Source organism: Microcaecilia unicolor, chromosome 14 (assembly GCF_901765095.1).
Source record: "Microcaecilia unicolor chromosome 14, aMicUni1.1, whole genome shotgun sequence".
NCBI lineage: Eukaryota > Metazoa > Chordata > Amphibia > Gymnophiona > Siphonopidae > Microcaecilia > Microcaecilia unicolor.
In genome coordinates, this window is record NC_044044.1 from 24,300,698 (window position 1) to 24,327,734 (window position 27,037).

The 27,037-nt window shown below is 42.6% G+C and overlaps 3 protein-coding genes across 3 annotated transcripts; 2 read left to right on the forward strand and 1 right to left on the reverse strand.

Moving 5' to 3' along the window:
• Positions 1 to 5,501: 5,501 nt before the first annotated feature.
• LOC115457101 (olfactory receptor 6F1-like) lies at positions 5,502 to 11,734 on the forward strand. The gene is made up of 3 exons (XM_030186525.1): positions 5,502 to 6,392; positions 7,186 to 7,234; positions 11,595 to 11,734. Exons 1-3 carry the CDS (start codon positions 5,502 to 5,504, stop codon positions 11,732 to 11,734), a joined length of 1,080 nt encoding a protein of 359 aa, XP_030042385.1.
• A 2,143-nt stretch (positions 11,735 to 13,877) lies between these two features.
• LOC115457102 (olfactory receptor 6M1-like) lies at positions 13,878 to 14,861 on the reverse strand. The gene has a single exon (XM_030186526.1). The coding sequence runs from the start codon at positions 14,859 to 14,861 to the stop codon at positions 13,878 to 13,880; it is 984 nt and encodes a 327-aa protein (XP_030042386.1).
• A 10,926-nt stretch (positions 14,862 to 25,787) lies between these two features.
• LOC115457103 (olfactory receptor 6F1-like) lies at positions 25,788 to 26,744 on the forward strand. Its single transcript, XM_030186527.1, has one exon. It carries the CDS (start codon positions 25,788 to 25,790, stop codon positions 26,742 to 26,744), a length of 957 nt encoding a protein of 318 aa, XP_030042387.1.
• Positions 26,745 to 27,037: the final 293 nt, after the last annotated feature.

The window sequence follows — 27,037 nt, forward strand, 5'->3', positions numbered from 1 at the left end:
TGTATATTAGATTGTAAGCTCTTTGAGCAGAGACTGTCTTTCTTCTTCAATGTTTGTGCAGCGCTGCGTACGCTTTGTAGCGCTATAAAATGCTAAGTAGTAGTAGTAGTACCAGTTGCATTGCTACTAGATATACAGTATGTACTCTTTCTGATTCTGGTTTTTACAGTTCTGTATTGGTCTCATTTTACAGTATGGTATAATGATTACAGAACAGCATGTTTAGCTCTCCAATCATGCTGCAGAATGTGCTATACTGCTTTTAATAAGAATTTTTGAAACTAAAAAAAAAAAAGATAATATTATATCTAGTAGCATTATAGAAATAATTAAGGGGTCCTTTTACTAAATCACGGCAAAAAGTTGCCTGCAGCAGTTCAAGCACGTTTTTTGGATGCACGCTGTCCAGTTTTTGCCACGTCCTGGAAAAAGGCTATTTTTTTAAGGGGCCGGAAAACGGACGTGCGCATCCATTTTTGGCCTGAGACCTTACCACTACCCATTGACTTAGCGGTAAGGTCTCACATGCTACCTGGGCGGTAGGCATGCAGCATGCGTCCACTGCCGGGTAAGATCCATGCAGTCGAAAATAGGAAATATTTTCTCCCGTGTGTTTTTGGTGCGCACCAAATTCAGAATTATTGTCTAGGGCACAGTAGCCGGGCGGAAATGCTGATTTGGCACACAGTGGACACGCTTAGACCCTTACACGCCTTTCAGGTGAATTTTCGAAAGAGAAGGGCACCCATCTTCTGACACAAATCGGGAGATGGGCGTCCTTCTTGCAAGGTTGCCCAAATCGGCATAATCGAAGGCCGATTTTGGGCGCCCTCAACTGCTTTCCATCACGGGGACGACCAAAGTTCACAGGGGCGTGTCGGCAGTGGAGCGGAGGCGGGACTGGAGTGTGCTTAGGAGATGGGCGTCCTCGGCCGATAATGGAAAAAGAAGGGCATCCCTGACGAACACTTGGGCGAATTTACTTGGTCCATTTTTTCATGACCAAGCATCAAAAAGTGCCGAACTGACCAGATGACCACCGGAGGGAATCAGGGATGACCTCCCCTTATTCCCCCAGTGGTCACTAACCCCCTTCCACCCTCAAAAAAATCTTTAAAAATACTTTTTTGCCAGCCTTTATGCCAGCCTCAAATGCCATACTCAGGTCCATCACAGCAGTATGCAGGTACCTGGAGCAGTTGTAGTGGGTGCAGTGTACTTCAGGCAGGCGGACCCAGGTCCATCCCCCACCTGTTAAACTTGTGGTAGTAAATGTGATCCCTCCAAAACCCACCGGAAACCCACTGTACCCACATGTAGGTACCCCCTTCACCACTTAGGGCTATGAGAGTGGTGTACAGTTGTGGGTTTTGGGTTTTGGGGGGGGTTGGGGGGCAAAGCACCCAAGGTAAGGGAGCTATGCACCTGGGATCTTTTTCTGAAGTCCACTGCAGTGCCCCCTAGGGTGCCCGGTTGGTGTCCTGGCATGTCAGGGGGACCAATGCACTACGAATGCTGGCTTCTCCCATGACCAAATGGCTTGGATTTGGTCGTTTCAGAGATGGGCATCCTCGGTTTCCATTATCGCTGAAAACCGGGGATGACCATCTCAAAAAAGACCAAATCAAAAATGACCTAAGGACGACCATCTCTAAGGTCGCCCATCTTGTTTTGATAATACGGGTTGCCCCGCCCCTTTACAGGGCCGTCCTGCGAGGATGCCCTCATGAAAACATGGCGCCCCGTTCGATTATGCCCCTCTTTGTAAAAGGTCCCCTAAATGATTGACAAGAACTAGGACGATCAGGTAGCAATGACCAACTCAATGTGTCAGTGGTGGTGCCGAGTTTCACGATGTAGAACATCCATAACCAGGAGAGAGTACCAAATATATGGAAAGGAGAGGAGCATCCTCAGAAAATTAAACACCCACGTGGTGGTCACGGGTAAAACATTGCACTTCATTCATTGGGCCTCTCACTCACAGTGGTAATTTTTTATGTGCAAGCTTAGGGGAGGTTGGGTGACAGAGCCGGTGGTGGGGGGTGGGGCTAGTGTTGGGCAGACGTCTACGGTCTGTGCCGTGAAAATGGCGGATACTAATCAAGAAAAAATAAATAAGAATAGATCTATATTTTTATATCTGAAATTTCTATTTATTACTATAGTGTTTCTATCTAACTCATGTGAATGTTATCAAGCATTTCTTATGCATATACAAATTATTCTCCACAATACAATGGTAGATCCGTAGGCAAATAACAACTATTTAGGTTTAAGATTTATTAATAATTGTTATTTGCCTACGGATCTACCATTGTATTGTGGAGAATAATTTGTATATGCATAAGAAATGCTTGATAACATTCACATGAGTTAGATAGAAACACTGAAGTAATAAAGAGTGGAGGAGTGGCCTAGTGGTTAGGGTGGTGGACTTTGGTCCTGGGGAACTGAGGAACTGAGTTCGATTCCCAGCACAGGCAGCTCCTTGTGACTCTGGGCAAGTCACTTAACCCTCCATTGCCCGCCGCATTGAGCCTGCCATGAGTGGGAAAGTGCGTGGTACAAATATAATAAAAATAAATAGAAATTTCAGATATAAAAATATAGATCTATTCTTATTTATTTTTTGTTATATATCTCTGGAGGAATAGTGTAAAATAATTGTCCCTCTTCTTAGTTAATTTCTATCCAGATACAAATCAAGGTAAGGTATACACGAAAAGTAGCACATATGAGTTTATTTTGTTGGGCAGACTGGATGGACCATGCAGGTCTTTTTCTGCCGTCATCTACTATGTTACTATATAGTGAAACTGTGCCCCACTTGTGCAAATAATATAAATGCACTGCAAATAACCAACTGAGCCCTGCGCTGGTCGTAAAACCAAACGCTAAGGGCTCCGATGATAATATCGCTCAATTGTCATGGAGAAAAGACTGCTCTTCCCTGTAGATATAACAAAGCGCCCAACGCCGCGGGTTTCAGATAAACTTTCTTCAGGCCTAGGGCTGTCTCTCCTTTGGATTTGCCACCAGCCAGTTTCCAAGGGCAGGTTCTGCTCGCTGGACTGATTAAAGCTGGGGATACTGTGGAGACTAGGGATGGGCAAGTGGAAAATGTTCATCTTTTTTTTAGGGTTTTTTTTTTGGTCCATAAAGAATGTGGTTACGAATGTTCATGCTTCTTCAACAGTGTGCACCACCCCCTCAATTCTATATATGGCAATAAAAATGGCACACCCAATTAGTGTGTACAATTTAATTACATAGGGGGCCTTTTACTAAGGCATGTGGAGGGGCATAATCGAACGGGGCTGGCCATCTATATGGGCAGACATCTCTAAGGTTGGCCCCAGAAAGCAGCATACTCAACCGTATTATCGAAACAAGATGGCCGGCCATCTTTCATTTCGATAATACAGTTGGGGCTGGCCAAATTGGCCGGCATTAGAGATCACTGCCATTGGTTTTTGCCGATAATGGAAACTAATGGCGGCCATCTCAAACCCGGCCAAATCCAAGGCATTTGGTCGTGGGAGGAGCCAGCATTTGTAGTGCACTGGGCCCCCTCACATGCCAGGACACCAACCGGGCACCCTAGGGGGCACTGCAATGGACTTCAAAAATTGCTCCCAGGTGCATAGCTCCCTTACCTTGTGTGCTGAGCCCCGCAAATCCTCCCAAAAACCCACTCCCCACAACTATACACCATTACCATAGCCCTTATGGGTGAAGGGGGGCACCTACATGTGGGTACAGTGGGTTTGGGGGGGGGGTTGGAGGGCTCAACATTTACCACCACAAGTGTAACAGGTAGGGGGGGGGGTGGGCCTGGATCCACCTGCCTGAAGTGCACTGCACCCACTAAAAACTGTTCCAGGGACCTGCATACTGCTGTGATGGAGCTGGGTATGACATTTCAGGCTGGCATAGAGGCTGTAAAAAATAATTTTTAATTTTTTTGGGGTGGGAGGGGGTCGGTGACCACTGGGGGAGTAAGGGGAGGTGATCCCCTATTCCATCCGGTGGTCTTCTGGTCATTTGTGGCACTTTTTGGAGGCTTGGTCCTAAAAATAAATGGACCAAGTGAAGCCTGCCAAGTGCTCATTAGAGCCGGCCTTCTTTTTTCCATTATCCGCCGAAGCCGGCCATCTCGTAACCACGTCCCTGTCCCGCCTTCCATACCCTGCCGAAATGCCCCCTTTAACTTTGGCCAGCTCTGCGACGGAAAGCAGTAGAAGCCGGCCAAAATTCGCTTTCAATTATACCGATTTGGCCGGGTTCAGGAGATGGCCAGCCATCTCTCGATTTGTGTCGGAAGATGGCCGGCGATCTCCTTCGAAAATGAGCAGGGTAAGCACCTATGCGTATACATTGCATATCAAATTAGAGCTACTGCCCGGCTACCATGTGCCCTGGGTTGTAATTCTAATTTTGATGCATGCCCAAAACGCGCGGCAGAAAATAATTTCTATTTCTACTGTGTGGCGCTAACTGGGCAGTAATTGGCAATGTACACATGCTGACGATTGTCACCCAGTTAACAAGTGAGACCTTACCACTAAGTCAATGGGTGGCGGTAAGGTCTCAGGCCAAAAATGGACATGCTCTGGTTTTTATTTTGCCGCACGTCCATTTTTGGGAAAAAAGGCCTGTTTTGCAGGCGTGCTGAAAAATGGACCTGCGTGCATCCAATAAACACACCTACACCAGTGGAGGCCATTTTTTGGCGCACCTTAGTAAAATAACCCCATAATGAACCAATGAGCACAGATAATCGGTTGTGAAAATTTAATTATTGGTGCTAATTGGCAATCCAATAATGTAAATGGTGTGTCTATGGCAATGAGGGTACGTGAGGTGGGGTGACTGTTTGTGTCAGGACTAAGAAGGCGGATGTTGTGTACACAGCATTAGTGTGGGTGGAGGGGTCTGTTCTGAGGAGAGTATCTGGAGCAATGGAAAGGGGACGTCTGAGGTGGGTACACTAGGAATGTATGTTGGGTGAGCAGTTCAAGACCATCCATTCCCATCTCACCCATCATCCCTCCTCATTCCTTCCCCCCACTATGGGTAGATAAAGCCTTCCTTCAGAGCTGGGTACTAGGAAGAGGTGGACACGGCACCAGGAGTTGATGTTCTTAAGTGCTTCTCTTGGATAGGCTGATTGAAGAATGAGATTAGAGGAGCAGAGCTGATGTGGAAACACTATACTCTCCTCCATTTAACACCTCCCCATTCATATCCCACCCCCTAAAATTGGGCACAGACAATCCCTTCCAATGACTAGTATCTAGATCTTTGTCAAATTCTCTTTATATGAACAAGCCACTTTAAAACAAAATTAATAATAATTTAATTTCTAGCTTCGTTTTCTTTGCTTTATGTGGTCCACCGGTCTTATCAACCTCTGTAGTGATTGTGGTTTGAATAAAACTCAGCAAATCAGTACTTTCTGCTTTTGTTTTTAATAGGTATGAAGAAGAGCAGTAAGTATGGGGCCAGGAAATCAAACTAGAGTGACCGAGTTCGTTATCGTTGGATTTACCCTCGGCCCTCATCTACAGCTAGCGACGTTTGCGCTCTTCCTTCTCATCTACCTGCTGTCTCTTTTTGGGAACCTTGTTATTATTGCTCTGACATTGTTGGACTACAGATTTCATACACCCATGTATTTCTTCCTGAGTAATTTGGCCTTTCTGGACATTTGGTTCATTTCATCCACTGTCCCCAAAATGCTGGTTAACCTTGTGACCGAGGATAAGGCTATTTCTTTTAGTGGCTGCATTCTGCAAATGTATTTCTACTTAGCCATGGGCAGCATGGAGTTTTTTATGGTAGCCATCATGTCGGTTGACCGTTACGTTGCCATCTGCCAGCCATTGCGCTACAACAACATTATGAATCAGAAAAGCTGTGTCCTGATGATGTTGGGCTGCTGGATCGGAGGGTTTCTAGATTTTATTTTGCCCACATTCATGGTGCTCCGGTTAACGTTTTGCGGCCCCAATGCCATCAACCATTTTTTTTGTGATAACTCCGCTTTAGTTCGTCTTGCATGCTCCGAGACCCAGAAAGTTGAACTGATGTTTTTTGGCATTGCTTCCCTTGTGATCCTGAGCACCTTACTTTTAACCATCGTCTCATATGTTTATATTGTGATCACAATTTTGAGAATCCCTTCTGCCACGGGGAGAAGAAAAGCATTCTCCACGTGTGCCTCCCACTTTACCGTAGTTACCATCGTCTTTGGCAGCTGTATCTTCATTTACGTGAGGCCAGCTGAGAGCTCCTCATTGGATCTTACGAAAGGGGTGGCTCTGCTGAACAGCGTGATAACACCTTTCCTGAATCCCTTTATCTATACACTGAGGAACAAGAAAGTCATAAATGTTTTGAAGGAAACTATGAATAAGGCTGGGTCTGTTGACAGATAAGTTATGCAGAAAGTGCAAGGAATTATATCTCAATGTTATATGGATCATACGTGTTTTACATAGGAATAGATGGGTGTCTCTAATGTTTAGCGCATGCTTATTTCTGGCATTCGCTAATAACGCTAGCTTGCCTTTGTAAAAGGGACCCTTAGTTAGTCAGGGAAAGAGCGAAGTTAAATGATTTTTGCTTTCTATAAGATACATTATTCTCAAGAACATCCTATTTACATAGTAACATAATAAGTAACGGCAGATAAAGACCTGAACGGTCCAGCCAGTATCCCAACAATTCAACATTAAATCAACAATAAACATGATTATTCCATGGAATCTATGCAGGTTGCAAAGAACAAATTATAAAGAAACTTCGGACTGCTCAAAATACAGCAGCCAGGCTTATATTTGGAAAAACGTGTTTTGAAAGTGCCAAACCCCTCCGAGAAAAACTGCATTGGCTCCCAATCAAAGAACGTATAACTTTCAAAATCTGCATTCTGGTTCATAAAATTATCTACGGCAATGCCCCAGGCTACATGGTAGACCTCATAGACCTACCAACCAGAAACACAACAAGATCAGCGCGAACATACCTAAATCTTTACTACCCAAGGAGCAAAGGCCTCAAATACAAATCAACGTATGCATCCAGCTTTTCCTATTTAAGCGCACAACTATGGAACGCTCTGCCAAAAACAGTAAAAACAACGTTCGACCACCGCAATTTCCAGAAAGAACTAAAAACAAACCTGTTCTGGAAGACATATCCCACCGATCCAACATAAAAGACTTGAGTATCTGCAACACAACAAAACAAAGATCGTATTGGACACACCCAATTTCCCCCTTCCTCCCTAAGCTCCCCATTATATCAACCATACATGAACCCTATTCTAATGCAATAACACCTTGTATTTGTTCATACCGGAACTGGCGAACACCATTATGGTACTCTGTAAGCCACATTGAGCCTGCAAATAGGTGGGAAAATGTGGGATACAAATGTAACAAACAAATAAATAAATAAATAAAATATATACTTGATCATGGTCCTTCTTTGGTGTTTCTGGGATATAGACTGTAGACGTCCACCCGGCTCTGTCCTTATGTACCAATTACTCAAGTTGCCATCAAAGCTCACTCCAGCCTGTCCAAATCCATCTTATCATTTGCAGGACACAGACCATAAAAGCCTGCCCGGCATTGTCCTCACGTTCCAAATTACTGGAGTTTTTGTCGAAGCTCTTTCCAGCCCATCCTAAACTGGATTTCTATATGTTTATGAATATTGCATCCTGAGAGCAATCTACAGTAGGTAAGACAATATCCATGTGAAAGATAACACAATCTGTTAAACCTCTACAGTGATTCATTCTGAAAACTTAAAATGTTATGGTCATAATCTCTACTGTAGATGAATGTTTTTGGACAATTGTTAAGTTGATTCAATAAAAGCTAATACAACTTGTAAAGAATTCGTTAAAATGACATACCCACTTTAGCCTAAGGAATGGACAGATCTTTTTAACAAAACATGTTGTGTCTTGTCTTATATTTATCATAATGAAGACCATAAGCCTTGGATAAAATCTCACAAAATAAAATGACTGAAAATTTTACGTTACCGCAGAGAATATGTTTTGTAACCTGTTGGGCAAAACAAGCTAAATGTTGAATTAATTCTCCAGCACCATCTATTTCCTTGGGTACTGATTACAACTGCTCCCACATCCCTTTCTACCAATCCTACACTCCATTTTCTTGTCTTACGTGAACTCGGATCTTCTCAATTCTACTCCTTCTACTTCTCAAGGGCACAAAGTCCCAGAAGTTAATATTCAGTACGGTTTAAGCAGGTAATGCAATTCAATATTGACCCTGACCTCCCTGGCAGAATCACGGCAATGCCAGGACAGTCTGGGAGTCAGGGCAGACCCAGAACATTTTTGGGCACTGTCAATATTCAGTGCTAGTTCCCCCATACCTAACTGGGCAGGAGGGACCCACCTAATAATTTAATTTCTAGCTTTGTTTTCTTTGCTTTATGTGGTTCACCAGTCTTATCAACCTCTGTAGTAACCACTGGCAACCACATAACTTCCAAGCCTGCTGATTGCCTGGATATTCAAAGCTGCTGCCTGGACATGGCCTAGCATTAACTTTCCAGGTCAAATTCAGCTTCAAAATCACTGGGATGAATGTCTCCCAGCTAGATGTTTGATAACCAAATCATCCAAGCTAGCTTGGTTCTTAGACCTCATTCATCTGATAAATATTTATTGTGTATTATGCAAACAGGACCTGTTTGCATCCTTCACTGAGAATCAGTCCATAACCCTTATCATTCATTTTTTATTTCCCTTCCTCTTCTATCTTGAGCACTAACACTATTTCACTTGCTCTCCTTAAGAAGCAGGTTAAAAAGGGCATAAAATGTATCAAGAGAGTCTGATAGGTACGAACGGGGAGAGGGATCTTGGGGTGATAGTATCTGAGGATTTGAAGGTGACGAAACAGTGTGACAAGGTGGTGGCTGTATCTAGAAGGTTGTTGGGCTGTATAGAGAGAAGTGTGACCAGCAGAAGAAAGGGAGTGTTGATGCCCCTGTTGGTGAGGCCCCATCTGCAGTATTGTGTTCAGTTTTGGAGGCCGTATCTTGCTAAGGATGTAAAAAGAATCGAAGCGGTGCAAAGAAAAGCTACGAGAATGGTATGGGATTTGCGTTACAAGACGTACGAGGAGAGACTTGCTGACCTGAACATGTATACCCTGGAGGAAAGGAGAAACAGGGGTGATATGATACAGACGTTCAAATATTTGAAAGGTATTAATCCGCAAACGAACCTTTTCCGGAGATACGAAGGCGGTAGAACGAGAGGACATGAAATGAGATTGAAGGGGGGCAGACTCAAGAAAAATGTCAGGAAGTATTTTTTCACGGAGAGAGTGGTGGATGCTTGGAATGCCCTCCCGCAGGAGGTGGTGTTGATGAAAACGGTAACAGAATTCAAACATGTGTGGGATAAACATAAAGGAATCCTGTTCAGAAGAAATGGATCCTCAGGAGCTTAGCCAAGATTGGATAACAGAGCCGGTAGTGGGAGGCGAGGCTGGTGGTTGGGAGGCGGGGATAGTGCTGGGCAGACTTATATGGTCTGTGCCAGAGCCGATGGTGGGAGGCGGGGATAGTGCTGGGCAGACTTGTACGGTCTGTGCCCTGAAAATGACAGGTACAAATCAAGGTAAGGTATACACAAAAAAGTGGCACATTTCTTGGGCAGACTGGATGGACCGTGCAGGTCTTTTTCTGCCGTCATCTACTATGTTATATCTATATCTCTCTTATGACCTCCTCTGAACTTATCTCTACAGTTCATCTACTGGAACACTTCAGAACGTGCCCAGTCAGCTCAGCACCACTTTCTGATCCCGTCGTTCCTGAGGGAAAGATACTTGCTATTGGGTAATAAACAGATGACCTGATTGTGAGCCTTAGAGAGTATTGACCCAATTAGTTTCTGATAAGTGTTCATTCGAAAGTGTTTAAAGTTCATTCTAAGCTTACTTAGCTTTTATTCATGACCTTTAACTCTTGGTTATTTCCATTTTTTTTTATTTTTGGTTACAGCATTTTCTTGTAAATAAGAAAGCTTCATTGTTATTGTATTTAGCACTTGTGTTTCATTGTCTGACAGAATATCTGGGAGGGGTGAGAACTCGGATTGGCCCAAGTAGTGGGGATGTGAGACTAAGATCATCCCAGAGTGCTTCATCTAAATATTCTTTGCATGTCCCTACACTGTCCCATAGGAAAACAAAACAAGCATGATAAATACATTTTAATATACACAGTTACCAGATGTTCTTGCTTTAAATACAATATCTTATTTTAGTGGTGAATTTCTTCACACAACAAAGTACAAGATAATGTCCAGGGAGCTGGTATTCATTAGGAAGCAATTATGAAAAGCCTTCTTAAAAAAAAAACTACAACACTCCATTCCCTCATAGGATCTTAGAGCAGAAAACTCATGACCAAAATTGGTGCTGTGCGAATATGTAAACATAAGTATTGCCCTACTGGGACAAACCGAAAGTCCATCAAGCCCAGCATCCTGTTTCCAACAGTGGCCAATCCAGGTTACAAGTACCTGGCAAGATCCCCAAACAGTACAATACATTTTATGCAGCTTATCCTAGAAATAAGCAATTGATTCCCCCAAGTCCATTTTAATAATGGCATATGAACTTTTCTTTTAGGAAGCTATCCAAACCTTTTTTTAAACCCCGCTAAGCTAACTGCTTTTACTACATCATCTGGCAACAAATTCCAGAGTTTAATCACACATTGAGTGAAGAAATATTTTTTCTGATTTGTTTAAAATGTACTACTTTGTAGCTTCGTTGAGTGCCCCCTAGTCCTAAAATGTTTAGAAAGAGTAAACAAGCGATTCACGTCTACTCATTCCACTCCACTCATTATTTTATAGACCTCGATCATATCTCCACTCTTCCTCAACCCTCCAACACTGTAATATATTTTTTGGGTGGGAGGGAAGGGGAGGGGATGGAAGGAGGGCAGGAATTCCCTCACTTATCATCAATAGCTCTTCTAGAAACTGATTTAATCACAGGCAAGACATTTATCCTATTCTTGTCTATGAGCAAAGATACTTAAGGTGCCTCTGCCTTTCCAAAGCATGCTGTCAACTGTGAGACAGCACCTCCTTGATAGGTGAAGCAAAGAGGAAATTGCCTGTATGTTTCACATATCATCATGGATTGGTCCTCACCAGTCTCTCTCTCTACTCATACACCTGCCCCCAACTTCATCCAGTCTCATTCTCTCATACTTCCCTCCTGCAAGTTTTCACCCAGTCTGTCTCTCTCTCATACACCAGCCTTCACTCAATCTCTCTTTCTGTCATACCCCTCAGTCTTGACTCAGTCTTCTCAAATGTCCCAGCCTCTCTCCTAAGTCCCCTAGCCTTCACCTAGTGTCTCATATCTCCTCCCCCACCCCACCCCACCAGCCTTTCACCATATTTCTCTCTTGCTCTCATCCTCATAGCAGTCACTTCCAAGCAACTTACGCACTTGGGAATCTGCTACCTACTGTTTTATCTTTGATATTCACTCAGCTGTGTCTCTCAGCTCTGCACCATGATTTGACTCTCCATAAACTGGAGCCACGTGATGTAGGAAGTTCAGGAAGTCTCACGGTTTCAAGTCCCATGAGACCTGAAAGAGTAAGACTTACTGAACTTCCTGCACCGTGTGGCTCAAGTTTATAGAGAGACAAATTGCAGTGAAGGGCTAGAAGCAGTGGCGTTCCTAGGGGGGGGGGGGCGGTGGATGCGGTCCGCCCTGGGTGCACGCCGCCGGGGGGGGGGGGGGGGGTGCCACGCACGCCTGTCCTCCGTTGTTCCATGCTTCTTCTCTGCCCCGGAACAGGTTATTTCCTGTTCCGGGGCAGAGAAGAAGCATGGAACAACGGAGGACAGGCGCGCGGCACCCCCCCCCCCCCCCGGTGGCGTCCACCCGGCGGGGTGGTTCCTTCCCGGGGGTGTCCTTTCGCCGGGGGGGGGGGGATCCACGCTGCATCGGGGGGGGGGGGGAGCTGTACCCGGGGGAGGGCGGGGTGCATCGGCGATCCGCCCCGGGTGCCAACCCCCCTAGGAACGCCACTGGCTAGAAGACACAGTTTGTGAGGTACCATTGGAAAAGAAGCAAAATAAAAAATAGATTTGGGGGTATGAAATCCTAGGCACCAGAGTGCAATTTATTGGCATCTTAGTGATCTGGCACCTTTGATTTATTGAGCCCTTATGTAAGAGAAGAAAATGGAGAATAGGATGGGGAAAAAAAATCTAGTTGGATTTTAGGTGGGGAGCAAAGTTATATATGTAAATTATAGAATATTATAAGTTGCACATTTCTTTTAACAATTTAGATGTGACCGTTTAACTACTTCTATAGTTGGTGTAAGTTCTCATGCCTAAATATAGGCCTGTTATACTCGTATTTTATAAAATAGACCCTACATTTTTTTTTTAAATAAATTTGGTGCCTAAATATAGGTGCACTGCCAGGATCATGGAATTCTTGCACAGATGATGTGTTTTTATGAGGTGCTTGGAGTGGAGGAGTGGCCTAGTGGTTAGGGTGGTGGACTTTGGTCTTGGGGAACTGAGGAACTGAGTTCGATTCCCGGCACAGGCAGCTCCTTGTGACTCTGGGCAAGTCACTTAACCCTCCATTGCCCCATGTAAGCCGCATTGAGCCTGCCATGAGTGGGAAAGCACAGGGTACAAATGTAACAAAAATAAAATAGATACTATTGGAGATTCTACATGGAATGTTGCTACTCTTTGAGATTCTACATATTCCACTAGCAACATTCCATGTAGAAGGCTGCGCAGGCTTCTGTTTCTGTGAGTCTGACGTCCTGCACGTACGTGCAGGACGTCAGACTCACAGAAGCAGAAGCCTGCGCGGCCACATTGGTGATCTGCAAGGGCCGACTTCTACATGGAATGTTGCTAGTGGAATAGCAACATCCCATGTAGAATCTCAAATAGTAGCAACAGTGGAGGTGTGGCCTAGTGGTTAGGGTGGTGGACGCTGGTCCTGGGGAACTGAGAAACTGAGTTCAATTCCCACTTCAGGCACAGGCAGCTCCTTGTGACTCTGGGCAAGTCACTTAACCCTCCATTGCCCCATGTAAGCCACACTGAGCCTGTCATGAGTGGGAAAGCGCGGGGTACAAATGTAACAAACAAACAAAAAAAAGCTATTTGGAAGTGGGTCTAGAGTTTCTAGGAGTAACTTGGGTATGACAGTGAGGTGATCATTTAGGTACCCTTGGACTTTTGTCTACTCCTTGGTTAATGAGGGTTCTACTTTTCTCTCTCACACAGTACTGGGATCTGCTAGGCTTAGGCACAAGATCACAACAGTGTACAGTAAAAATGTATAACATTGGCACGCTCATATCCCATTTGCCTCCTTCCATTGCATTCCAACTTATACAAGTGGCAAAAAGATTGGCTGTAACTTTATTTTACATAACTTTAAACAATAGCAGTAATACAACATCAGCAACTACATTCAAATTTTCCCTGTCCACACAGCTAGATGGTACCGTACTAACTGCCTCTTTTATCCCACCACTTATTTAGCTCTCTATCCACCCCCCATAGACACGTCCTACGGTGCTGTTGGGTCGTACTCCTTCTTGTGATGGAGCAAAAAAACTTTCTTGACTAGTTCAATCACATCTTTGCCTTCAAGTCTATGAAATGGACTATTTGACATGATGTGGACCAATACATCAAGAAGGCATTTCAACTTATTAGAATGATTATTTTCATTCAACTCAGTTGCTGACATAACACCTCTAACCATTCATGATAAGTTGTCCTTCGACCTGTGTCTCTAGTTCCATGCTGTCTTCTTGGTTGTAATCAATAAGTTTTCTTGCATCTTTAAGAATATCTTTGTCACTGTTTCTCTCAAGATAACCTTGATGTTATTGTTCCTTAGAGTATAGATTAATGGATTTAGGAGAGGAGTTATCACACTATTCAAGATGGCCACCACTTTGGTGAGATCCAATAATGAGCTCTGTGGTGGTCTCACATAGATGAAAATGCAGCTTCCATAGATTATACTCACAACTGTAAAGTGCGAGGCACATGTGGAGAATGCCTTTCTCCTCCCTGAGGCTGAAGGGATCCTTAGAATAGAAGTGATAATATAAGCATAAGAGATAACAGTTATAAGTAAGGAGCTTAGGATTACAGTGGAAGCAATGCTGGAAAACAGGAGTTCAAACCACCGGGAGGTGGAACACATGAGCTTAATCACTGCAGAGTAGTCACAGAAAAAATGGTTGATGCTATTGGAACCGCAGAATGGTATCATAGGAATCAATGACACAGGAATAAGAAAGCATGAAAACCCCCCGATCCAACAACCCAATGCGAATTGGATGCAGCGCCTTTGTGTCATTATGACATTGTAGTGTAGCGGGTGACAAATGGCTACATAACGATCTACTGACATGGCACCCAAAAGAAGGAATTCTGTGCTACCTAGGGACAAGTAGAAATACATTTGGAGAATGCAGCCGGTGAAGAATATAATATTATTACCTTCTGCAAGGCAGATCAGCATTTTTAGAACAGTGGAGGAAATAAACCAGATGTCCTGAAAGGCCAAGTTACTAAGGAGCACATACATCGGTGTATGCAGTCTATGGTCTAGATATACTATTAATATAATGATAATGTTGAACACTAGTGATGATATGTAAATTATTAGAATGATTGTAAGTAATAATGATACTTGTAGTCTAGAGCGAAGAGCGAATCCTTGAATAATGAAGTAACTCACTGTACTCTGATTTCCCATCTCCATGCCTGCTTTGACCTTGATGCCTAGAGGAAAGTAATACAATAGAAAAAAAAAGGTGATATCATGAAATAATGGACTGCACTACGTAGAAGATTGTTTTCTGTTATACCTTCTTTTGAAGAACATCAAAAGTAACTGAGGATTAATGTAAGACTGATGTCTGAATAAGAAGTCTTTGAATCAGTACTTCTAGTCTTATGAGTGGTTTTCTCTACTACTACTTATCACTTCTATAGTGCTACAAGGCATACGCAGTGCTGTACACCAAACAAGAAAAAGACAGTCCCTGCTCAAAGAGCTTATAATCTAAATAGGACAGGCAAACAGACAGAACAACTAAGAGGTAAGGGAATTAAAGAGGTGGGGGATAAAAGGGTACAGGGCAAGTGAGTAGTGGTTAGGAGTCAAAAGCAGCGTTAAAGAGGTGGGCTTTTAGCCTGGATTTGAAAACGGCCATGGACGGGGCTAGACGTACAAGCTCGGGAATTCTAGTCCAGGCGTGAGGTGTCCGTGAAGGACTATCTGGTGCATTTTACAACACTGCAAAACACACAAATAAATATAAAATCATTCAAATAATAAATAAAAATATATTATAAATACTGTATATAAAAATAGTACAAAAACAATAATAATAAGTTCCAACCCAGTATTATTAAACAAAAAGCTGCAAAGCTGTTCGTCAGAAATCACAAAACGAAGGGCTCTTTTATTAAAATGTGTTAACAAATGGGATTTGCACATTTTAACGCTGGACTGTCCCTCATGCTATGGCCATTTGTAAAAGGGCCCCCAATGTTTCGTTTGAGTCCTAAAAACATGTTGATTATTTGAAAGTACTAGTGAAGCATAGATAATAAAGATTAAAGAGAAGGTTTTGTAGTTATCATAATGCTCCCGTAGCAATAATGTGAGAAAGCTGTCGGTCCTCCTGAGCTACAATTAATCTGCAAGAAACCTACCTAGGTTGGACAAAATGGGGCTCATATACCCAATTCTGCCAGTAGCAGCAAATCACCCACCCTAATGCCAAAATCCCAAGCACTCCAAACACAGAGAGAAGGTGGGCAACGGCTGCCAATGCAAGCCAAGGAAGCACAGATGTATTCCTACCCTCAGTACTCCTTCCGAATTAGCCAACAACTACCAGCAAGAGCTACCACAGCATAAAGCTAAGATGTTCTGTTCAGCCCCATTATTCATCCTCAGCTGAATCTGGGGCTTCAATTTATAGAATATTGTAAGTTACATGCACCCCTGCTGCACTTAAGGGTTCAGACCAGCTCTATGACTGGTGTAAGTATGAGTCCCTAAATGTTATATCTATAACCAGTTATGCTTGTATTCTGTAACCTAACCTAGACACCTAGGTATTTTTTATCAAAGAGATGTTCCTATCTTGCAAAAGTGAAAAATATGGTACCAGTATAAGAAGCAGGGTATTTTGTTAAGGAGTGTACCAAATACTGTAGCTTTCCATTTAGGTGACCCAAGGCAGCGTGATTTATAATATTTGTCCACGATTATAAGATGAAATCAAATATAAGCCACACCTACTTTCCATGCGCTTTAGAATGAGTAAAAGTGTGTGTCTTAGAATCAAGGAACTATGGTAATATAATCTTTGTAACAGAGGTAACATAACCACATACTTGACCTTATTAAACAGTTGAGTCTGCCTCAAAAAACACATTGATCATAAATGTTTTGATATGCGACAACATAGTAAACCACAAATATTATTCGTGTTTATGTCTACTCACCAAGTGCAAGCTTAAATCAAGTTTACTTTTCAATCAAAGCTTATCAATGTCAATTTTCTTCGAGATTCTTTGGGATTTATCGAAGGAGGCAGACCTGAAAGCAGCATTCCAAAACGATGAACATTTGCATTATTTCAGGAACGAAATAAAAGTCAATACTAACAAGAAAAGGGAACCTGTCATCCTGAATGGTTTGACCAAAAAATTGATTTGCCTACAAATATTACTTCTACATGGACTATATTCTTCCAAACTCTTCATTTTGGAGGAACTTTGTACATGTTCTTTGGAGTCAAAACATGTTTTTGCTGTTTCCTTGCTCCAGTATTTCTCCCAAACTTTAGCAAGAAAACTTCGAGTCAAACAGATTCCACCAAGAAGTGGCATCTATGGAAGTGTGGGTGGGATGTGCAGAGAGAGGTGAAGATTGAAATGGATAATGGTTTATGAGACCTTTCTCTGAAAACATGTATTCTCTAGGAACAAATTATCAAAGGACTAACCTTCTGAAAGACTGCAACACTCCATCACCTCTTGGAAGACGCCAACTCATGGCCAAAAGTGAGAGTGAAAATATAAACATGCACTTCCCTTTGGTGCTCCTTGGAGGATCAACTCAGATTTGCCAAATGTACTTAACATTTCACTATTATTATCAAAAAATAATTGGATTGATATTCAAAGTGATGTAACCAGGCAGGGGAAGCTCTTGCTTGGTTAAGTGTCAGTAGTCAGCCCAGAAGTAGATTTTTAAGGATTGTGCTGATGAATAGCACTAGTGTAGCAGTAGAAGCTGAGACCTGGAAGTTATCCAGGCATCACTGATATTCATAAGAACATAAAAGTAGCCATACTAGGTCATAGTAACACAGTAACATAGTAGATGACGGCAGAAGAAGACCTGCACGGTCCATCCAGCCTGCCCAAGAAGATAAATTAATATGTGTTACTTTTTTATTTGTACTGTCCTCTTCAGGGCACAGACCGTATAAGTCTGGCCAGCCCTATCCCCGCCTCCCAACCACAAACCCCGCCTCCCACCTCCAGCTCTGGCACAGACTGTATAAGTCTGCCCAGCACTATCCTCGCCTCCCAACTACCAGTCCCGCCTCCCACCACCAGCTCTGGCACAGATCGTACAAGTCTGCCCAGCACTATCCTCGCCTCCCAACTACCAGTCCCGCCTCCCACCACCAGCTCTGGCACAGACCGTATAAGTCTGGCCAGCCCTATCCCCGCCTCCCAACCACCAACCCTGCCTCCCACCACCAGCTCTGGCACAGACCGTATAAATCTGCCCAGCACTATCCCTACCTCCCACCACCGGCTCTGGCACAGACCGTATAAGTCTGCCCAGCACTATCCCCACCGCCCAACCACCAGCCCCGGCACAGACCGTATAAGTCTGCCCAGCACTAGCCCCGCCTCCCAACCACCAGCTCTGCCACCCATTCTAGGCTAAGCTCCTGAGGATCCCTTTCTTCTGCACAGGATTCCTTTATGTTTATCCCACGCATGTTTAAATTCACACCAAAGGCCCATCTAGCCCAGTATCCCGTTTTCCAGACAGTGGCCAAACCAGGTCACAGTATGTTGGTGCTTGGATAGCTAATTGGGCATGTTGGACTTCACCAATAATTCCCACCAAATGAAAATGAATTGTTGGATTGTTGTGATCTAGGAGCTCTATGAAGCCTTTTTCCTTCCAGAATTTTAGGGGATTGCATTAAGTTTGCCCCTTGCCTTACGCAGAACTACATTTGTGTATAAGACATTTTCATTTGGTGGGAATTTTTTTTGGAGTGAAGAATCTAGCGATTTTACATTTCCACACTCTATTGATTTTTTGCTTTAGTGGACTTCACAAAAAGTCATCCCAACTAACCATGATTAACTATTTAGGTAGATCAATGAGTGTTAGTTGTACTTATATAATATCTGGGAACCACCAGAGACCTGGATATTCTGTGACAATGCCTAGATAATTTCTAGAACTGAATTCTGAGGCCTGATTCTGCCTACTATGGTCAATGTTGTCAAAAAAGCTGACTGCTGCGGGGATTTCTCCCACTGGAAAGAATATCTAACCGAATGGGTGTTTGCCAAATCTCTAGAACTCACAGTGTGAACTGCTTAGCATGTACATTCCTTGAGGACAAGACCGTAAATGATCTTTGTAGAACATAGCACACCTTTTATATGTTATGGGGCTCATTTTCAAAATAACGACAACAACAAAAAAACATTCAAAAAGCATCATAAGGTGGCAGAAGGATGTTTTTCTCTCAAAACCATCCAAGTTGTAATTTTTGACACCCCAGTTTTGGGTGTTTTGCTCCACAGTTTGTCCAGATTTTAACTGGGCATGTTTTAGGTGAGCCAGTTGATACAGTGTATCTAGATTTTCAGATAACTTTTGATATAGTTCCTCATGAGAGACTCCTGAGAAAATTAAAGAGTTGCAGAATAGGAGGCAAGGTTCTGGTGTGGATTACGAAATGGTTATTGGACAGAAAACACAGGGTAGGGTTAAATGGTCATTTCTCTCAATGGAGGAGGGTGAACAATGGAGTGATGAAGGGATCTGTACTGGGTCCAGTGCTGTTTAACATATTTATAAACGATATGAAAATCAGAACGTCGAGTGAGGTGATTAAATCTGAAGATGACACAAAACTATTCAAGGTTGTTAAAACACATGCAGACTGTGAAATATGGCAGGAAGACCTTGGGAAATTGGAAGACTGGCAGCTGAAATTTAATGTGGACAAATGCAAGGTGATGCACATTTGGAAAGAATAATCCAAATCATTGTTATCCAATGCTAGAGTCCACCTTGGGGGGTCAGCAACCAAGAAAAAAGATCTAGATGTTGATAATACACTGAAATCGTCTGTTCAATGTGTGGTGGTGGCCAAAAGAGCAAACAGGATGCTAGGAATTATTAGGAAAGGGATAGTGAATAAGACCAAACATACTATAATTCCTTTGCATTGCTCCATGGTGCAACCTCACCTTCAGTACTGCGTTCAGTTCTGGTCACCGTATCTCAAAAAAGATATAGCAGAATTAGAAAAGGTTCAAAGAAGAGCAACCAAAATGATAAAGGGGATGGAACGCCTCTCAGACGAGGAGAGGCTAAAGAGGTTAGGGTTTTTCATCTTGGAAAAGAGATGGATGAAGGGAAATATGATTGAGGTCTGCAAAATCCTGAGTGGTGTAGAACAAGGAGAAGTAAATTGATTTTTTACTTGTTCCAGAAGTACAAAGACTAGGGGACACTCGAAGAAGTTACATGGAAATACTTTTAAAACAAATAGGTGGAAATATTTTTTCACTCAATGGAAAGTTAAGCTCTGGAACTCTTTGACGGAAGATATAGTAACAGCGGTTAGCGTATCTGGGTTTAAAAAAAAGGTTTGGACACATTCCTGGAGGAAAAGGTCATAGCCTGCTATTGAGATAGACATGGGGAAGCAACTGCTTGGCGTGAGATTGGTAGCATGGAGTGTTGCCATGATTTGGGTTTCTGCCAGGTACTTGAGACCTGGCTTAGCCACTATTGGAAACAGGATACTGGGCTAGATGAACCATTGGTCTGACCCATTATGGCTACTCTTATGTTCTTATGGGACATGGGTGGCACCAAAATACAGATTTTTTCTACAGTATCTGAACAAAAAAATAAAAATAAAAATGTATCATTATAATACTATAACATATGTGCTAATGGGCTATTTACATTGTAGAAATCCTATTAGAAAACCTCCACACATGAAAATAGTGATCTTTATTTGTGTAAAGAACACCCATCCTACTCCCCTTTTACAAAGCCACGCTAGTGGCTGCCGAACGGCAATGCTGACATAGTTCATTCATTTTGAATGGGCTGTGACTATATTACTGCACCGGCAGCCGACAGCCACTAGCATGGCTTTGTAAAAGGCAGTGGGGGGGGGGGGGGGGGGGGGGGGGAGGGGTTTAATAAACTAATACAACAGTTGAAAAAAGTTTTTTTGATCCCCTTCCTACTCCTAGATCCTGTCACACCTTATTACTCCCTGTCTCCCAGATCCATACGGAACCCCAAATATTACCCTAGGCTTATAGTAAATATTCCCTCTAAGTTATAAAGGAGCCTTCAACCCAGATTACTACCATCGGAAGGAGTGCATGAATATTGTGTTTTTACATTTTTGCAGGTTATCTGCAAATACTGCTGAACTTGCCCCGCTGCTCATAAATGAAATCATAATGTCGATGGAACGACTTCCCTATGAGGAAAGGCTAAAGCGGCTAGGGCTCTTCAACCTGGAGAAGAGTCGACTGAGGGGAGATATGATAGAGGTTTATAAAATAATGAGTAGAGTGGAATGGGTAGACATGAATCGCTTGTTTACTCTTTCCAAAAATACTAGGGCATGCAAAGAAGCTAATAAGGAGTAAATTTAAAATTAACTGGAGAAATATATTTCTTCACTCAACAAATAATTCAGAAGCCCTTTTACAAAGGTATGTAAGGGCCTACGCACATCCAGCATGCAGCAAATCAGCATTACCGCCCAGTTACCGTGTGGTCTGGGCGGTAATTCTGAATTTGGCGTGTACTGAAAACAAACAGTAGAAAATAATTTTCTACTTTCTACCATGGGGGCATTCTCAGTGGTAATCAGTAGTTGACATGCACTGGATGATTACCGTTTGGATAAAGTGAATGGGTGGTGTTAAGGGCTCAGGCCATAAATAGATGCACGCTGGTTTTCATTTTGCCGCATATCCATTTCCAGGCCCCAAAAAAGCCCTCTTTTTTCCAGACATGCTGGAGAAATGGTCCAGTGCATGTCCAATACAAGTACTGTGAGAGGGTAGGTGAAAGGGGATCCAGGAAGGCACGCAGAAGGGGGGTGCAGGCAGCAACGGGGCAGACTTCATGTGCACAACACCCACATTCAGAAAACTGCACTACCGGAGGCAGAGAGGTTGGCCGGGTTAAGGAAGAAGAGGAGGAACTACCAGTCCCAGAATCCCTCTCTGCCCCACCCGGCTGTGCAAGAGTTAGGGGAGGAGATAGAAGATTGGGAAATGGTCTCTGAGGAAGGTGATGAGTGCCAGCTGGAGAGGTTGGGGGCGGGGGAAGTTGAAGAGGAGGATAAAATGGAGGTTACTGAAGGACTAGAGGAGGAACAGATGGAGATTGGAGCTCTGGCTCAAACCCAAAAAGCTGCTGTAAGAGGGTGGTTAGCTGTGCCTTGGAGAGACTGGTGGAAGACCAGAGGAGAGAGACTGAGGCGCTGGGAGAGATCTCTACTAAAGAGGAAACAGGTGCAGCCCCTGGGAGAGAAAGAGGGCTGGGCACAATTGAAACCCCAGTCTGAACCAGGTGGGACCAAAGCTGTGTAGCTGTGCTGTAAAAAGACTATGTAAAGTGTTTCATACTGAAAAGGTCTGGGCCTGCAACCTACCAAGCTATTGTGTTTTCTTTCTGATAATGTACTGTTCCCTAAAAGAAGTAATTTTGGCTAAAGTGAAGTTATATGGACTGTTTAAAACCCTGAATGAGACTTTGGCAGCAAACCTTAACAACCTGAGAGTAAGGTGTTTTCCTTTTGTGTCTATGCTGAATGGAAGCAAGAAAATAAAGGTGTTTTTTTTTTTTTATAAAGGTTTTGCCTTGATTGAGCCTCTGTGGAAACAATAGAGAGAGGAGGAAGTCCTGCAAGCTCTCGGGGGGGGGGGGGGGGTCTGGCGCTGAGTTCCCAGAGCAGGCCAAGGTGGTGTGGAGCGAGGCAACAGTCGGGTGAAGAAGGCAGCTAAGCAGGGTTGAGCCCGGCTGGGTCCTGGAAGGGGGACCCAGCTACAGTACCCACACTACCACAGATATAGATATATAAATATGTCTACATAACAGCTCTAAAATGGTGCAATAGGATAGACATACAGACAGATAGATAATACATCCTCATGTACCATTTTAGACTTGTTTTATATAAATAAAATACATCCTATCTCCTGCGGTGCTGGTTATTAATGCAATCAAAATAATCACCCAATGGGATATTCTTATATAACTAACCATCATCATGAGAATTAATTTAGAATTCAAATGTTGAGCAGCACAAGGCTCCATGTAGCACCTTCCTTATAAAAACCATTCTAAATGTATAGATATTCTTCAGAGCTGCTACATTCATATGTCGATAATTTGAATGCTGGACCTCTCTATACGAGGGGTAGAACTCCAGATTCTGAGATATTGGCCCATAAAGAGGATCAACATAAGTGTTTTGCTGAAGAAAATATGCGTGTGGTTTATCTACTGATTCTGGGTCTTAACTGTCCAAAGATATTTCTGATTCTTGCAATAGACAGGTTACATTGGCGCCATTCGAGTTTGGCGTACACCTATTTTTAACGCGTGCTAAAAACGCCAGCGCCTTAGTAAAAGACCAAATAGATCGTTAGAGAGAGCTATAAAGAGTGGAATCAGCATAGATATATACTAGCAGAAATAGCTTGATCTTCACCTGGGTTTGAACACCCATGTTATAAAGAAGTACGTCTCCAATCTACCAACAATGGAAGATGTATTAAATTATACTGTTTCTACTGCAAGGACTATAACACTTCACTGATGAACTCAATTACCTTAAAAAAAAGAGGAAAAGTCTTCAGAAGCTCAGACTATCTGTCCCCACGTTTGATATAGGATTGAAGCCGAGCAGACTTCTTCCTAAGTCCAAAACACCTCTATCCTTTTTATTTTGTAATTGTTATTTCTCGCTATTTGTCACGACTTAAATTATATCAGCATTGATTTTGGAAAAAGGTTACTTATCTGGAGTGGTGCTTGGCGTGTGATATAATTTAGGTAGTGAAAAATAGCGAGAAATAACAATTTAAAAAAAATGAGAGAGAGAGGCTTTTTGGACTTGTGAGGAAGTCTTCTCAGCTTCAGTCCTGTATCAAAAGTGGGGACATGTGGAGGGGCATTTTCGATATGACGCCTAAGTCTGACTGTGGACGTTATGCTGAAAACGTCCAAAAATCGAGTCGTGAAAATAAACAGTAGGTTTTTGGTGATTTTTGAAGGGCTCACACTTTCCACCAGAAGTGGAACATTTAGAATGGATTATGGGCCTGGGTCTCCTTCTTCACAGTGCACTGCCCTGACCACTAGGCTACTCCAGGGACTTGCTTGCTGCTGTAGTAGAACTGGCCATAACCTCTGAAGCTGTCTTAGAGGCTATTATGTACTGTTCCTTTTACATTTTGAGGGTGGGTGGGTGGGGGGTCACCGACCACTAGGGTGTGGTCATTTGATCATTTAGGGCACTTTGTTGTGACTTATTCATTCTAAAAACAGGTCTAGCTGAAAACATCTTAGTTTTAGCCATGGACATTTTTGTTTCATTCCATTATGAATGAAAAACATCCAAGCTTTAGGAGCACCAAAATCCCACCCTTAACACCCCCTCCCCCAGGATGACCCCTTGAGATTTGGACATACTGCAGACAAACTGCATAAAGAATATCTAAAAAAAAATTGGTTTCAAAAATGCTGATTTGGAAGTATTTTGGTGAGAAAAATATCCAAATGCTGATGTATGTCATTTTCTAGATGGGTTTTTTTTTCTCTTTTGAAAATGAGCCCCCAGGTCTGAGCTTCTGAAGTCTTTCCCTCTCTTTAAGGTAATTGAGTTCATCAATGAAGTTTTACAGTCCTTGCAGTAGAAACTGGAGGCCCAAGTTGATAACTAACCACTAATATTGGAACTCCAGCGGCTTTTTCACTTTTATGGTTTTCTCACTACTAAGCATTCACATTTCACAAATCCATAAAATCACATGCATTTAACTCATAGGGCTCTGTTTACTAAGGTGCGCTAGAGTTTTTAACACGTGTTAACCATGTATGTGCGTTAACCTTGTACACGCCTCCAATTTCCCTATAGACGCCTACACGGTTAGCACACGCGCTAATTGTAGGCGTGTTGAAAATGCTAACGTGCCTTGGTAAACAGGGCCCTTAGCTTTGCAGTTTCATCCATTCATCCAATATGAATTCATGATTTGATATAAATCTGCTTCAGGGGTGAACAACAACAATCACAGTGCAATAGTGATGATTTATGTTGGTTCATAGCCCCAACAAGTGCAATTTGCTTGTTTTTAGCAGTAGGTTTTTTCTCTAGAGTTTTTTTTTTCCTCTGCTCTCTTTTCTTTGTGCTTTCTGAGAACAGTGATAAGAATGGACTCCTGGTTGGCGCTATGAGCTATGTCCGTAGGTGCTCTATGGAAACCTTAGGTCTCGTTTAATTTCTAATTTTTGTTGTGGGCTGATCATAATTTCCCTCAGTCTGTTAAAGCAAAAATTAGTATTTTGGATCAAATGTTTTGACATTTTTGCTCCCTTATTTGGTAGTTGTTCATTTATACTATATTTGCTTACATTTCAGTGGCTACTACTACTACTATTTATCATTTCTATAGCGCTACAAGGTATACGCAGTGCTGTACACCATACACAAAAAAGACAGTCCCTGCTCAAAGAGCTTACAATCTAGATAAGACAGGTAAACAGACAGAACAATTAAGGGTAAGGGAGTAATAGATGAGGTTGAAGGACAGGGCAAGTGAGTAGTGGTTAGGAGTCAAAAGCAGTGGTAAAGAGGTGGGGGCTTTAAGTTTGGACTTGAAGACGGCCAAAGACGGGGCTATACGCACAGGCTCTGGAAGTCTATTCCAAGCGTGGGGTGCAGCAAGGCAAAAGGAACAGAGTCTAGAATTAGCAGTAGAGGAGAAGGGGATGGATAAGAGAGATTTATCTGCAGAACGGAGTACTCGCGGGGGGGGGGGGGCGTAGGGAGAGACGAGAGTGGAGAGATACTGGGGAGCAGCAGAGTGAATACACTATCTATATCAACAATAATTTAATTTGACCACTTTCTTGTGGGTTGGGAAAGCACATTAAAAACATATAACAACATTCATCCATTCATTCATTTAACATAGAAAACATGATGAACCAACACTGTACCATGGGCTTTGCTTTCCTCGAATATCATCATTCTCTTTCAACAGCATGAACTGCAATACAGAGATGGAGATTTTCAGATTCCTTGTTTCACTGCTATTAATCTGTGCTTGTTATATCAATAGGTAGGCCATGAATCAACCATGGAACCTCAAAAATCACACAGACTTGACCCATCTCCTACTGCTTGGATTTCCCAGTACCCGAAAGTTGGAAGTTCTGCTCTTTGTCATCTTTTCCTTAATCTACACCTTGACCCTGTTGGCCAACTTTCTGATTATTTTGACAGTGGGATTGGATTGGCATCTACACAAGCCTATGTACTTCTTCATCAGTAATTTGGCATTCTTGGAAGTGTGGTACACAACGGTAGTTACACCCAAGATGCTGGCAGGCCTTCTCACACATAGCAAATCCATTTCTGTCACCAGCTGCATCATCCAATTGTATTTCTTCTTTTCTCTAGGGTCTACGGAATGTCTTCTTCTTGCTGCCATGGCTTTTGATCGTTACCTAGCTATATGCAATCCCTTACGTTATGCAATGATTTTGAACAGTGAAGTCTGCTGCAAATTAGCTTCTACCTGTTGGTTGGTAGGTTTTCTGACTATGCTATTCCCAGTAACACTGATGTTTAGGTTATCCTTCTGTGGCCCCAGTGTCCTCAATCACTTCTTTTGTGATGCCGACCCCTTGCTAAGACTCTCTTGTACTGATACAAAGATCATTGAGTTGATAAACTTTATATTAGCAGTAGCAATAGTAATAAGTTCATTCAGCTTGACAATGGTGTCATACTTCTACATCATACTAACTATACTGAGCATCTCTTCTGCTACTGGAAGACAAAAAGCCTTCTCTACTTGTACGTCCCACCTCTTGATAGTCAGTTTATTTTATGTTACAGTTAGTGTCATGTACGTTAGACCCTCTGCACGCTACTCAGTTGAGATGGATAAAATGGTGTCTATGTGGTATGCGATTGTCACTCCATTGATAAATCCCTTTATATATACCCTACGAAACAGAGATGTGAAAGATGCGTTAAGACATATGTTGACTGGGAAAACACATTGTAGGTTTCAGTGAACTTGATCAGCCAAATTAAAGATGGTATTACTTATTTCAGAAGCAAATGAGTTTTGAACTATTTAGGTTCCATATCCTAAATGATCTGCCAAACTATTATCTGTAAATTACAAATTTATAAATTACAAATTATAAATCTATAAATTACTCTCCTACCTATCTATATGTTCCATCTTTGTTTATACCTTTTACTGTCAATTAAAATGTTCTATTACATATTGTGTTGACATTGTAAGTTGTGTATTATGCCATACTTTGTATTATTTGAATATTTTTACTGCTGTAGTTACGTA